Source organism: Bombina bombina, chromosome 6, assembly GCF_027579735.1.
Source record: "Bombina bombina isolate aBomBom1 chromosome 6, aBomBom1.pri, whole genome shotgun sequence".
Taxonomy (NCBI): Eukaryota; Metazoa; Chordata; class Amphibia; order Anura; family Bombinatoridae; genus Bombina; species Bombina bombina.
In genome coordinates this window covers 319,155,140-319,169,239 of record NC_069504.1, presented here as the reverse complement: position 1 = coordinate 319,169,239, position 14,100 = coordinate 319,155,140, and the positions used below count along the sequence as shown (strand labels likewise).

Sequence of the window (14,100 nt, the reverse complement as noted above, 5' to 3'; positions counted from 1 at the left end):
GCCCCTGACAGGAGTCACCCCCTGATGGCGGCCCTGGGCATGGCTGTGCAATCTGGAGATTTGGCTAGTAATTTCAGGTCAAGGTATAGGTGATCTCTTTAAGATGGGAAGAAAAGATAGCAGGAGAATTGGAAGCTCTAGTAACAGGTCTTTGAAGAAGATTTTTTTTTTTTTTTTACTAACTTTTCTTGCTTGCAGCTTCTTTCTAATTGGGGACAGAGTTTAAACTGAGATTTTTCCCTAGTGAGGAAAAGATAAAAGTAAATAATATAAACTCACATTTCAAGTAGCAGAAATGCACAACTCTTCACTGCAGTATCAGTCTTGAATTAAAAAGAGCTGTTTTTGTTTTCAGTACAACAATTTCTTTATGAAAAATCAGGAGTGCATTTTCAAATTTCATCTTTTTGGGGCAATACATAAAAAAAGCTTTGTATAGCTCCTTAAGTATTTCCTCAGACTGCATAAACTCTATTTCCTTTTGTTAAAGGTTTTAGAGCTGCTAATTATAAAATGTTATCACTTTTACTGAATAAAGCATAGTGAGTGGTTCTCACTTTTATAAATGTTTTAAGTAATTTATTTCTGCTTATGGTTGTTTAATATTTTGGATTGTAATCACTTTAAAGGGATAGGAAAGTCAAAATTAAACTTGCATGATTCAAATAGAGCATGTAATTTTAAATTCACTTTGTGCTTTGTTCTCTGGTATCCCTTGTTGAAAAAGAATACGCACATATGCTACACTAGTGGGAGTTAGCTGCTGATTGGTGCTTGCACACATTTGTCTATTGTCATTGGCTAAGTGTAGTGCAATGCCGTTGCTTTAGCAAAGGATAACAAGAGAATTAAGCAAATTTGATAATAGAAGTAAATTGCAAAGTTGTTTAAAAGTGTGTGTTCTATCTGAATCATGAAATAAAATTTTGGGCCTTCCTGACCCTTTAAATTCAGTATAACAAAAGATATACACAGATTTTTGAGGGACAATAAACACCCGAGGATCTCGCGTCATATCTTAGACAGACACAGACAACTAGGAGGGATAGGAGTCCCTAACTTACACGACTATTATACAGCAGCTCGCTTAGCCCAGACTACGATACTGGGGAGGCGACAGACAAACATATTATGGCCTGCTCTGGAAGCAGAAATGGTGAATCAAGAGACACCAGATGGTATCTTATGGGACAAGGATCTGAGAGAATCTCGAGCTTTATATCAAAATAAAATTACACTGCTTACTAGACAACAATGGATGACTTCCAAACGGATGGGAGGGTTGGTCCCTGTAAACTCACTGACAATACCACTGAAATACATAGTAAACGACGATTTCAAGTGTAGAGTTATGAAATGGGAAAATAAAGGGTTATATAGGGTTGCAGATTTACAACACCAGGGTAAGTTGTTGACATATACTCAACTTCAGCAAAAACTTGAACCCATCCAGCTACATTGGTTCCTGTATCTCCAGACAACGTCAGCCATACGAGACTACCTAGGGACAGAGGGGACACATAACCGACAGACGACTTTAGAGTACCTGTGTGCATCCCTTAATAGACCTAAAAAGGCAATTTCCAGGTTATATATTTCTATTCAGGAGAGTAAGATACAAACAAAAATATCAGTAATGTTACAATGGGAACGAGATCTAGGTAAAGAGATCGAGATAGATAAATGGGATGAAAAGTTTTCTCAGGCTAGTAAAGGACTTATAAGTGCGGATCTTAGGGAGAATGTACTGAAAACTTCTTTTAGATGGTATCTGACCCCAACAAAAACAGCCCATATGGTTAAAGGGAGCAATAATCGATGTTACAGAGGCTGTCAAACGGTAGGTACCTATTTCCACATGTGGTGGGATTGCCCTAAAGTAAGTAATATATGGCAAAAACTATCTAAATTATTGAGCAAGATACTGAATGAACAGATTTCTCTCACCCTAGCACAGGCGTTGCTGCACGAGAAAATAACTAGATTTAATACACACATAAATGTGTTTATCAGGATTCTGTGCACTGTAACGAGAATAACTATAGCAAAATATTGGAAGACAGAAATTTCGTCTTGGGCAGAGGTTTTAGCTAGAATCCGGGTAACGTATTCAATGTATGAGTCAGCAGCAAATGTGCTAGACATGGAACCTTGGTTCCAAAAAGTCTGGTTCTACTGGATAATGGAGACCAATAAGCAGTGACACCTTACAACAAATAAAAAAGGCTTGAGACTGGGGGGTGGAGGAGATATACCCTATATCTAAAAAGGGAGAGAGGGGACATGGCTGACTAGAAGGGATACTTGGGTCTTTGGTAGAAGTACTCTTAGATGAGCAAGCAATCTTTAGACATGAAGAATATAAAATATGCAGTGGTATAATACAACACTATGAATGTTTTTATATTGTTGATTTATTGGTTCGGTTTGTTTATAGATTATATTTTAGATTTTGATAAGTTATGTTGAAACTATTAAGAGAGCACACCCCCCACATTATTCTACTCCCTACGAAGAATAATACTCTAAAGGAGAGCTAAGAAGAGCGGAAACAGGGGGAGAATTTATCAAGAAAAACAACTCCACAGAAGTTTATGAAGAATACAGTTCTGAGAAGTTAAAACCACATTTAAGTGTTGAATTCTTCATATGTGTCAACAAGGGATGAGACATACGAACTGTTAAGAATCTCATATAGTGGGATACCTTCAGAGATGTACACAGTTATGTTAAAGAAATATTGTATTGTGATATCTGATGTACCCTTATCATGGGATGTATGTAAGATCCCTGTACATGGAGGAGATGGAGAGGAGTTAATAAAAATTATTTCAACTAAATTCAGTATAACAGACCATTCTAAGCACTAAGGAATTATTTCTGCTACATAAATTTGGCACTGAAAATCACTAGAAGTGCAATAATTACTGTGGGCACTTATCAAATTATTTAATGAAATTGCATGCCTGTCTGATTTGTATTTTATGTATTTGTCTTTTTAATGTTTCAACATGATCAATTATGGTAGCAATTGAGAAAGAGGACAGCTTTAGACATTTGGTCAATAATTGATTTAAGATTCTTCTATCATAAAGACTATATTTGTGTAACTTCTTTAATATTGCCTGTTCTAATTGTGGATTTTCTTTTGTAGGGTGATAAATGCTGGTAAAAGCACACACAATGAGGATCAGGCGAGCTGTGAGGTCATGTTTGTGAAGAAAAAAACAGGAGCGCAAACTCCAAATAAAACAGCTTCAAACAAACGAAGGGCGTCTCTGCCAAATGGAGAAGGCTTGCAGTTAAAGGACAACCAGGTAATCAATGTGTGTCTATTAAAGGGACATTAGTGGGATTTAAATGCAAAACTGTACATTTCAAATACCAATATATTTCTGGTTGCAAAAATGCTTATATGATTGTCGATAGTGTAAAAACTTTCAATGTGCAAGCAACCTACTACACATGAAGCTGCATATTGTGTGTATATTCATATGATGCACAATACAGTACATTGAGTGTCATATATGGCACTTTACTTTCTTTTAGTAGAAAATACTAAATTGTGCTATTGACATTTCATAACAAAAGGATTTAGAATATTAAATCTTACTGCCAAGATTATAGATTGTTGGGGAAAAAAACTGCAGGTCAGATTAGCAGAGGAGTGCAAAACAGGCAAGTGATATGAATCCTTGACATCGCTGGAGGGCAATTCATGTAGCTTGCATTTTTTGTGCTGATGTTACTGATCTGTGGTTAAAGGGGCATTCCAGCCAAAATTGGAATCCACATGGATGCATTTGTTTTGAATAGAAGCATTTTTGTAATATACATGCATTAGCAAAAATGCTTCTAATAGCAGCTATAGCTGTTTCAAAAGTGTATTTAAGTATGCACCAGCATTTTAAACACTTCACTTGCTCAGAAAGCCTAAGGTGGTTGTACCATCTAGTAATGACTCAATTTGTATAATTGCTGACATGATAAAAAAAAAGCCCCACTGGTGCTCTGATTAGCTGCAGTATTTAAAATACGGATGCACTAAGAATATCTAGCTGTGCTTCACATGCACGTGCAGAGAAAAATGTTAACACTAAAACAGTAATAACTTTTGCTAGAAGCATTTCTGTCAGTGTATAATGCTAATATGTTTCTGTTCAAAGATGTAATTCATCTATGTGCATTTAAATTTTGACCAGAATATCCCTTTAATATATATTGTAAGCTCATTTAGTATAAACTGCTAAGCCAGTTCTGCTAAAACAGTGTAGGTTTTCAACTTGTACTTTGCTATACACTTCCCAAATTGTCACTCATACATACACCTTTTGACCTGTTCCCAAATTTCTCCCCATTATCATATACCTTATCCAGTGTTTTCCACAAAAAATATTGCCAGCTGGATGGCCTCATGAAGTAGCATAGTGGCATTATGAAGTATCTGGGGGAGGGCAGTGTAATATTTCCTTCTATTGGCAGTGAGTGTCCACAAAAACTTAAATAACCTATGGGAATTACTCGACCTGGCTACCAGGAGGAGGCAAAGGCACCGAAACAAAGCAATGAATATCCATCCCACTTCCCTTACCCTCCCAGTAGTTATTTGCCTTGTATCATGGAGTTAGGTAGAGAGAGTGCTCTGTAGAAGAGAATTAATAAATTACGTTTTTAACATGAATTTGACATTCTTTGAGATATAGCCATATAAATCTCTGTAGAGTACTGGCATATTTAATATTGGTTGTTGCTAGGACTCCCACACCTCTTTCCAGTTCCTAAAGCCCTTGTCTAATAATATGGTGTGACTCTCAATAAACTATAGACTTAACATGGGTAAGTTGTCCCCTCTCTCATGGCAACATGTCTAATAGAGAGAAGGTGTTAGTTAATTTCTCTAGTTAACCGGTTGCACTGTGCGCATTCATGCCCCTTTGCCACAGGCTGTGACCTTTCATACTTAGACCGGTAAAAATCTTTAGTGGACGAAGTTACTGTTGAAACTCCTCTAGAGGAGAACCATTAACATATCCAGTCTGTACGGTTGGCAAATGCCTTCATCAGGGATCCCATTCTCCAAATTATCCACATTAATTCAAAAAATTCTAGCTTTGCTATTCTGGCCAGGAAGGCCTTGTGAGTCATGTCTTGGTCGGCGGATACTGTTTCTAAGTCAAGGCTGCTTTCAAGGGCAAGTCTCTGTTCGATCCGGGTCTGGTCTTGATTATAGCTATGGTTAACGGTGGAAAGGGAGCTTTCCTACCGCAAGACAAGAAGTCTAAGTTCTGGAGTCTCTGTTCGATCCGGGTCTGGTCTTGATTATAGCTATGGTTACCGGTGGAAAGGGAGCTTTCCTACCGCAAGACAAGAAGTCTAAGTTCTGGAGTCTCTGTTCGATCCGGGTCTGGTCTTGATTATAGCTATGGTTACAGGTGGAAAGGGAGCTTTCCTACCGCAAGACAAGAAGTCTAAGTTCTGGAGTCGTACAGCGGGACATTTTAGTCCTTTTGCCCAAACGGAAACCAGAGTAGTGCGGAAGCACCTAAGACAGACTCTCCCAGGGCTAAATGGAAGCCCACCAAGGGTGGAACAAGAACAAGCAGCCCAAAAAGGCTTCCCAGGACAATAAGTCAGCATGATGGCATTGCTCACGACCTGGGATCAGGTCGTGTGGGGAGCAAACTATCTCTGTTTTAGAGGGACTGGGCTCAGTCCATCCAGGACCCTTGGGCACTGGACATTGTTTGTCAAGGATACAGAATAAGCTTTCATTCTTGTCTCCCAAGCGACCAATTCCTTCTCTCAAGGGTCTCGGGAAACCCAGTAAAGAAATTGACTTTACTCCACTATGTGGATGACCTCATAGCCATGGGCGTGGTAGTTCCAGTTCCCCCTTCAGAGAGGGGAAAGGGGTTCTACTCCAATCTCTTTGTGGCCCCCAAGAAGGGGGCACATTCTGCCCCATTCTGGATCTGAAGGGCCTTAAGCGGTTCATAAGGGTTCCCACCTTCAAGATGGAAACAATAAGATCCATTCTTCCCCTAGTCCAAGAGGGTTAGTTCATGACTACAATAGATGTGAAGCTTGTGTACCTTCATATCCCGATCCACAGAGACCACTACCATTTCCTGCAGTTTTTCTTCATAGACATTCATTCCATTTGGACTGGCTATGGCACCCCGAGTGTTCACCAAGGTGCTGAGCTCTGCTTTCTGTGGTTCGCTTGCAGTGTATTGCAGTAGCTCCTTACCTGGACGACATTTTGGTTCAGGCTTCATCTTTGCCAGTGGCTCAGGATCACACGGAAAGGTTACTTTCTTGTCTGCAGGCGCACGGATGGAAGGTCAATCTGGAAAACAGTTCCCACATCCTGGCTACGAGGGTAAACTTTCTGGGAATGATCAAAGACTCGATCCATATGGGCATCTATCTCACAGAGCAGTGCAGCTAGAGCTTCAGATGGCATGTCACCTGCTTCAGTCCAATACTCAACCTTCGGTAACAAAATGCATGGAGGTGGTAGGTCTTATGGTTGGGGCTTCGGATACTATACCATTTGTAAACATCCATCTGAGACCACTACAGTGTGTACGCTCAGATAATTGATGATCATTCTGATCTGTCGCAGGTCATCTGCCTGGATGCTCAGATGAGAGTGCCACTTGGTGGCAGTCTCCAACTCCAGTTCTTTTAGGGATGTGTTCCCCTCGCCCCTCGGATGATTGTCACGTCAGATGCGAGTCTGTCCAGCTGGGATGGGGTGGGGTGTGGGGTACTTTAAAAGGAACCTGGTGTCGGGAGGAAGTGTTTCTTCCAATCAATATGCTCGAGTTGAGAGTTATATACTTTCTAGCGTTTCCCCAGCTAGGTTCCTTCAGTTATATATCCGATTCCAATCTGACAACATCGCTACCGTGGCCTACATTATCCATCATGGTGGCACACAGAGCATTTTGGAGATGCAGTAGGTGTTTCAAAACTTGCTGTGGGCAGAGAGACATCAATTTCAAATTACAGCTATCAATATAAAAAGTTAAAGGAAAACGCGCCCAAGAAAAAGGGGGGGGGGGGGGCTTTGCTGTCACTAAAAATATCCCCTCCAAGATAAATCAGGTAAATGGATAAGAAAACAGGAAAAAATAACAGCGCTAATAATTACAGGTCAGGTAAATTTGAGTTAAACCCCAATATATTGGAGTTTAATATAGCTAGTGCTAAATAACATATAGAGGCTAAAGCTATGGTCTATAAAAAACATATACAACCTTTAATAGGGTGAATAATATTATAATGTTAAAAAAGGGGATGTCTCCCCATAAAAACCTTAAAAATGATAACATCATAAAACGTCAATATAGGAGATAATAGCCTATAATGTCCCAAATATGATGACATAGATGGTGACAAGAACAGTTTGATAATACGAATGTTTAGAAAGATACCAATGTATCCATTAGTGAATATAAGTATATTTGGTGAGTCTTAGTACCTGATAAGGATTGAGGTATCTCTTCCCTTTAAAGCCTCTCAGCGGATCACCATGTGAATCAAGGGATTGCTAGATGGAGAAAATAGAATTAAGGTGAATACCTTCTGGTTGATGTGTAAGCTGTTTGTCGGCTAATAACACTGCATCCGGGGCGGGTAATGCCGTTAGCTGTCCTCCTGGACAAGGCTGTTTATTGGTTGGTAACACTGCGTCCGTGCGGGTAATGCCGTTAGCAATCCTCCTCAACAAGGCTGTTTGTTGGCTGGTAACACCGCGTTTGTGCGGGTAATGTCGTTAGCTGTCCTTCTCGACACTGTCTGGATCACGTGACTTGCCATAAGACGTCTCGATCAATGGTCACCGGTGTCAGTGCAGAAGATAACAGATAATAGCGCTATTGTGTATACTTTTGTATAGTGGGTAAAAGTTGCCACTTGTAGTGGTTAGTAAATTGGCAAATGTCTATTGAGTAGATAAGGTGCTGATTCCGTATAAAAGTTCTTGTTCACATACACCTCCCTCAGTTCAAAACTTGGAACTCCCCAGGGTGGGTGTACATTCAAACAATTTAGCAAAGCAAAATAGGACCCAGTCGACAAACTGCCTTGTCGAGGAGGATTGCTAACAGCATTACCTACATGGACGATGTGTTACCAGGCGACAAACAGCCTTTTCGAGGACAGCTATATTAGTGAATATAGTTATATTCACTAATGGATACACTGGTATCTTTCTGAACATTCGTATTATGACACTGTTCTTGTGACCATCTATATCATCATATTTGGGACATTATAGGCCATTATCTCCTATATTGACGTTATATGATGTTATAATTTTTAAGGTTTTTTTATGGGGAGAAGTCCATTTTTTACTATTATAATATTATTCACCCTATTAAAGGTCATATATGTTTTTATAGACCATAGCTTCAGCCTCTATATGTTATTTAGCACTAGCTATATCAAACTCCAATATATTGTGGTTTAACTAAAATCTACCTGACCTGTGCATATTAGCGCTGTTACTTTTTCTTGTTTTCTTATCAAATTACAGCTATCCACATCCAAGGTGTAGAGAATTTGGAAGTGGATTTCCTGAGCAGGCAGACTCTCCACTCAGGGGAATAGTCCCTAAATCAGGAGGTGTTCCTGGAGATGGGGGGGCTCCCGAGATAAATAGATCTGATGACTTCCCGCTTCAATTCCAAGCTCCCGAGATATGAATCGAGGTCCAGGGATCCTCAGGTAGAGCTAGTGGAGAGTCTAGCCGTTCAGTGGAATTTCAACCTAGTGTGCCTGTTTCTACAGATTGTTCTCCTACCCGAGTAATTGCTCGGATCAAGCAGGATGGAATACCAGCTATTCTTATAGCCCCTGTGTGCCCATGCAGAACTTGGTACGTAGACCTATTGAATATGTCTGCTCCTCCTTGGTGGTTGCCTCTTCATCAGTGCCTGCTAACTCAGTGTTGCGACGTCTGATTCGCATGGCTTACAAGGAGGCAGGTCAGGAGCCCCCTTCATGAATCATAGCACATTCTTGTTGTGAGGTATCTGCTTCTTGGGCCTTCAAAAATGAGGCCTAAGTTGAACAGATTTGCAAGACTGCAACTTCCCTACTTTTCCCTCCCGAACACTTGTGAACTTGGGTATTGGTTTCCCACAGGTTATGAATGTTCTCATTGATTTTCACTGCCAATAGAAGGAAAATAATATGCTTACCTGATAATTAATTTCCTTCTTGGCAGTGAGAGTCCACGACCCCACCCTAATGCAAAAATGTGTAGTGGCGGCATTCATCTGCACCTCTGTACCCCTTGTATCTCTCTTCACTTTTCCTTATCCTCAGATTGAACTACTAAGAGGGTAGCGGTAGTAGGAGGGATATTTATTGCTTTGTTTGGGGTGTCTTTGTCTCCTCCTGTGGCCAGGTTGAGTAATTCCCAGAGGTTATGAATGCTGTCGTGGACTCTCACTGCCAAGATGGAAATTAATTTATCAGGTAAGCCTAAATTTTATTTTTCTAATATATATAATTTTCTGCTATCCAAAGCACAAATTAATTGCACAATTTAACATAAATGTATTTAATGATAATTTGTGAAATAGGAATTGAACATTTTTAACATTAGCTAACTTTAGCTTAATACTTGCTAAAATGTTAGCCAGGTGATCAGTAAAATCAGTCATGTGGGGCACACGCTAAAACGTCCTGGGGAGAACACTGCTTACCTTTTTAACCCTTCCTCCAAAACTTTTTTCTTTATTAACCTTTGTTTCTTATGTATTTAGCCTTATTTGTATAGCATTTTACTGTATAATTGAGTGTGCAATAGTAAACAATAATATTAAAATATTATTTTCTCAAAAGTGCCAAAGTATCTCCAATCACTTGAGTCCGAAATATATCGGGAACCCCAGTCCGCTGCAAAGTTGGAGAGACCTAAAATATACTCTGCTTGAACAGAGATATTGCTTTGAAGACATTGATGAACAAAATTTCTTTTTTAAGACACGATGAGTCCACGGATCATCTTAATTACTAATGGGATATTCACCTCCTGGTCAGCAGGAGGAGGCAAAGAGCACCACAGCAGAGCTGTTAAATAGCTCCTTGCTTCCCTCCCACTCCAGTCATTCTCTTTGCCTACGTTAGTGATAGGAAGAGGTAAAGTGAGGTGTTAGATTAGATTCTTCCATCAAGAGTTTATTATTTTTAAAGTTGTGCCAGAGTGTGCTACTTTGTCCTTGGGATGTAGCCGTAGTCCATATCAGTCTCTTCAGTAGAGCTTTTGGTTTCTTTAGAGCAATGGGAACTTGTGGGACATAATTCTCCCATATATTGATGCTGCCCTGTCTCTGGAAAACCTGAGAGATTCTAACTCAGGACTTTCTCTTCATTTCACAGGTCCATGGGAGGGATAGGACCTTTTTAAACCTGGAAACTGCCTTGCTGCCAGGCAGAAGATGAGGTAAGTACTGACTTTATTTCTGGGAAAAAATCTCTGAGAAAGTTTGGGCACTTGATTTTTTTTTTACACAAAGACCTCATTGACATTGGGCTCTTTATTAAGGGGGCTAACAGAATGCATCTCCTAGTTGTTTTAGGGGACACTTGGCAGCTTGGATGCAGGCACTGGGACTGTATGTGATATGTGACTCTCATCTCCCGGCGGTTCATAATAATTCATAGCCGACCAGGAGATTTCATACTGATAGACTAATGTGGAGAGCGTGATCAGTGTGAGGGTGTTTCACTCTTGAGAGTTATTTTACGGACTAAGCAGCTGTCTAAGGAGTAAGACAGGAAGCTGAGCAGTCTTTTATTTTGTTCCCGGTCATCTAACTTAATAATAATGGCGACCAGGAGAGGGATATTGAAACGTCCACGAGGGGCGGGGCTTGTGTGGCACCAATTTGGTTGCGCACACCTTTTTAGTGCTTCCGATTATCGGAAAGAACCCCAGCAGGGGTTATGCTGACTAGTAGATCTAGTGGTTGCGCTTAGACACCTCCTCCCTAGTACTTCCGGTTATCGGAGGGAGCGCAAAAAAGTTATGTCTGAGTGTTATGCTTAGAGACAGCGCTACAACTGTTAGAATTTTAACAGAAGGACTGGCAGGCACCTCAGCAGGGATTATGCTGAAGTGTATAAGAGTTTGCTGTATGTCATGTATTTTCTTAGTATTTTTTTTTACTGCCGTTATAAGTAAAAAGTTTCCACTTTAAATTTTAAAGAGACAGTAGCGGTCTTTTTAAGTGTTTATTTGGATATAATTCAGTTAAGACCTTTATGGGATTAATCATCCATACGTTTGATTGCCCATGTGATCCTACTATGCAAGGGTTATCATCACTAGAGTGGCTCCTTCTGTTTTTAAACAAAGGTGGCCATTTCCCTGTTTTTTCTTTGTACTGAGAATTTTCCTATAGAGATAAGAGGGATTCTCATTAAGTGTTCATAAAATATTACAGTCCGCCCATGCAGTGCCCTGCGCTCCTCACCAACTCCGTCTGGAGTTTTTCTTAGCAAGACATCGCTTTTCTAATAAATCTTTGGCGATATCTGTTGCATTGTCTGGTTTTTCCTTGCCATGTATTTAAACACAAACTATTCTGAATGTTTTATTCCCTGAAGTTTAAAGTGTAAGATATTTCGGTAATAAATAAGGGAAACCTCTCAGACTTCATCTGGGTGGTTCCTTTGTCTGATATTGAAGTGTTTTTTTCTGGTTCACCTCCGTTTGCTACTAAGGAGGTTCTGGTTACCCTGAGGGGCTCCGGTATGACTGGCCCTTCTCTCTATCTCCTATATTTAAAAAAGAGCTTTTTTCCATCTTAGCTAAGAGAACTACTATACCCATAGAGGATAGTTGTGCTTTCAAGAATGTAATGGAGATCAAAAGATTAGTGAGGTTACTCAAGGGGAATGTACACCAGGTCTTACAATGGCAGCCAGATGTGTGCATTGCTACCATCACTAGAGCGGCGGCATATTGGTATGATACTATTAGGACAGAAACTCCCCTGGATGAAATCCAGGATAGGATAAAAGCTCTTAATTTGACTAATTCATTTATTTTGGATGCTTCCCTTCAAGTTATCAATCTGGGAGCAAAGATTTCAGGTTTCTCTGTTCTAGTTTGCAGAGCCTTATGGTTAAGACCTTGGTCTGCGGATGTATCCTCTAAGTCTAAGTTTATTTAGCAATACCTTACAAGGGGGAGGACCTTGTTTGGACCTGGCTTGATGGAAATTATCTACGAGATTACGGGAGGTAATGGTCATCTTCTCCCTCAGGATAAGAGAAACAGCCAAAAGGGGAAGACAGAGTAATTTTCGTTCCTTTTGAAATTTCAAGGGAAATTCCTCCGCTTCCTCCTCCAAGCAGGATCCTTCCTGTAGACCCGATCAGTCTTGGAATAAGGGAAAACAATCCAAGAGCCTGCTATTGAAATCAAAAACAGGCCGGACAGATAGCTCAGCATGCTAAGGCACTGTGGCTGAGCTCCGTAGCAATCCAAGGGTTGCAGGCTCGATCACCGGTGAGGTCCACTGAGCCTTTCATCATTCCGAGGTCGATAAAATGAGCAATGCCTTGAGACCCTAATGAGTAATTAGCTGCACTTTACAAGTACCCAATACATACATGGGTGGCAGGATCTTGTAGGGCAGGCTCCTTCTTCGCGCAGGCTTGGGTTCGAGTTGTTCAGGATCCCTGAGCTATCGAAATAGAGTCATAGGGATAATTAAAAAAAAAAAAAAAGAGTTCAAAAGTTTTCCTCCCAGAGGCAGTTTTCTACTTTCAAGATTATCTGTAGACCAGACAAAAGGAGAGGCATTCTTACTCTGTATCAAGGACCTCTCCGACCTGGGAGTGAGAGTTCCTGTTCTGTTTTTAAAGTCAAATATAGGCACAGTATCAATGAGTAAAGATAGGATAGTGTGTAGTTCATCTTGTTTTTAAACTACTTTTATTACTCAACTTATACCCCTTATAATTATTTTTGCTGCATTAACTGTTGCCTCATGCTACCCCTGACACCTGAAGCTGACGGTTCCTGATATCGGCCAGGAATACAGGGGGGTGACATGATAGCAGCAGTGCAGCAATTGTGGTGTACCTTTAGGTAATATATCTGTGTGGGTAATGATAGGTGATGTTTATCACCTTAGTCATTAATTTTTAAATAAATTCCTTAATAAAGATTATAGGTTTTAATACCAGTATATACATTTATTATTCGCTAGCAGATATTTCATGCTGTTATTTTACAGCTTATTACAAGTGATAGGTGTAAGAGTGCTTAATATCCACTCTATACTCTCCAATTTCCTTTTCCTATTTTTTGAGTTCCTGTTCTGTATCAGGAACAGGGTCTGGGATTTTCTTCCAATCTGTTTGTGATTCCCAAAAAAAAGAGGGAATTTTTTCGGGACAATTTTAGATCTCAAGAGTCTAAACAAATTTCTCAGAATACCGTCCTTCAAGATGGAAACTATTCGTTGAATTCTTCCTTCGATCCAAGAGGGTCAATTTATGACAACAGTGGATTTAAAGGATGCGTACCTACATGTTCCCATTCACAGGGATCACTACAAGTTCTTAAGGGTTGCCTTTCTGGACATATACTTCCAGTTGGTGGCTATTCTCTTTGATCTTGCCGCAGTTCCAAGAATTTTAACAAAAGTTCTGGGTTCGCGATTGGCGGGGCTTTGGTTACGGGGCATTGTAGTGGCCTCCTATCTAGACGACATCTTAGTCCAGGTGCCATCCTTACAACAAGCCAGATCCTACAGGGACTGGGTATTAGCCTTCCTGCTATCTCACGGGTGGAAGGTAAATTTGGAAAAGAGTTTCTTGGTCCCAAATACAAGGGTAAATTTCTTGGGAAGCCAAAAAAGAGTATATAATGAGCGCAGGGTGGAGCCACCAAACTCCTGGAACACCTAGGAGTCCCTATCATAGGTTAAGCAATAAATACAAACATTAGAAACAAGAGCACTACAGCTGAAGGTGGATAAAACAATTAATGAATTATAAAATATGTGAGCAGTGTATAAATAAATACAAACTGATATTAGATATTTTAAAATATATGTGAGCAGT

General features: G+C 40.1%; 1 protein-coding gene across 1 annotated transcript in view; it reads left to right on the top strand.

The window, feature by feature from the left end:
- The window catches only part of PPM1H (protein phosphatase, Mg2+/Mn2+ dependent 1H), a 683,070-nt gene that overhangs the window by 206,286 nt on the left and 462,684 nt on the right, over positions 1 to 14,100 (top strand). The window contains exon 2 of the mRNA XM_053716939.1: positions 3,155 to 3,317. Coding sequence (XP_053572914.1) covers positions 3,155 to 3,317 — 163 coding nt within the window. The remainder of the gene's footprint in view (positions 1 to 3,154; positions 3,318 to 14,100) is intronic.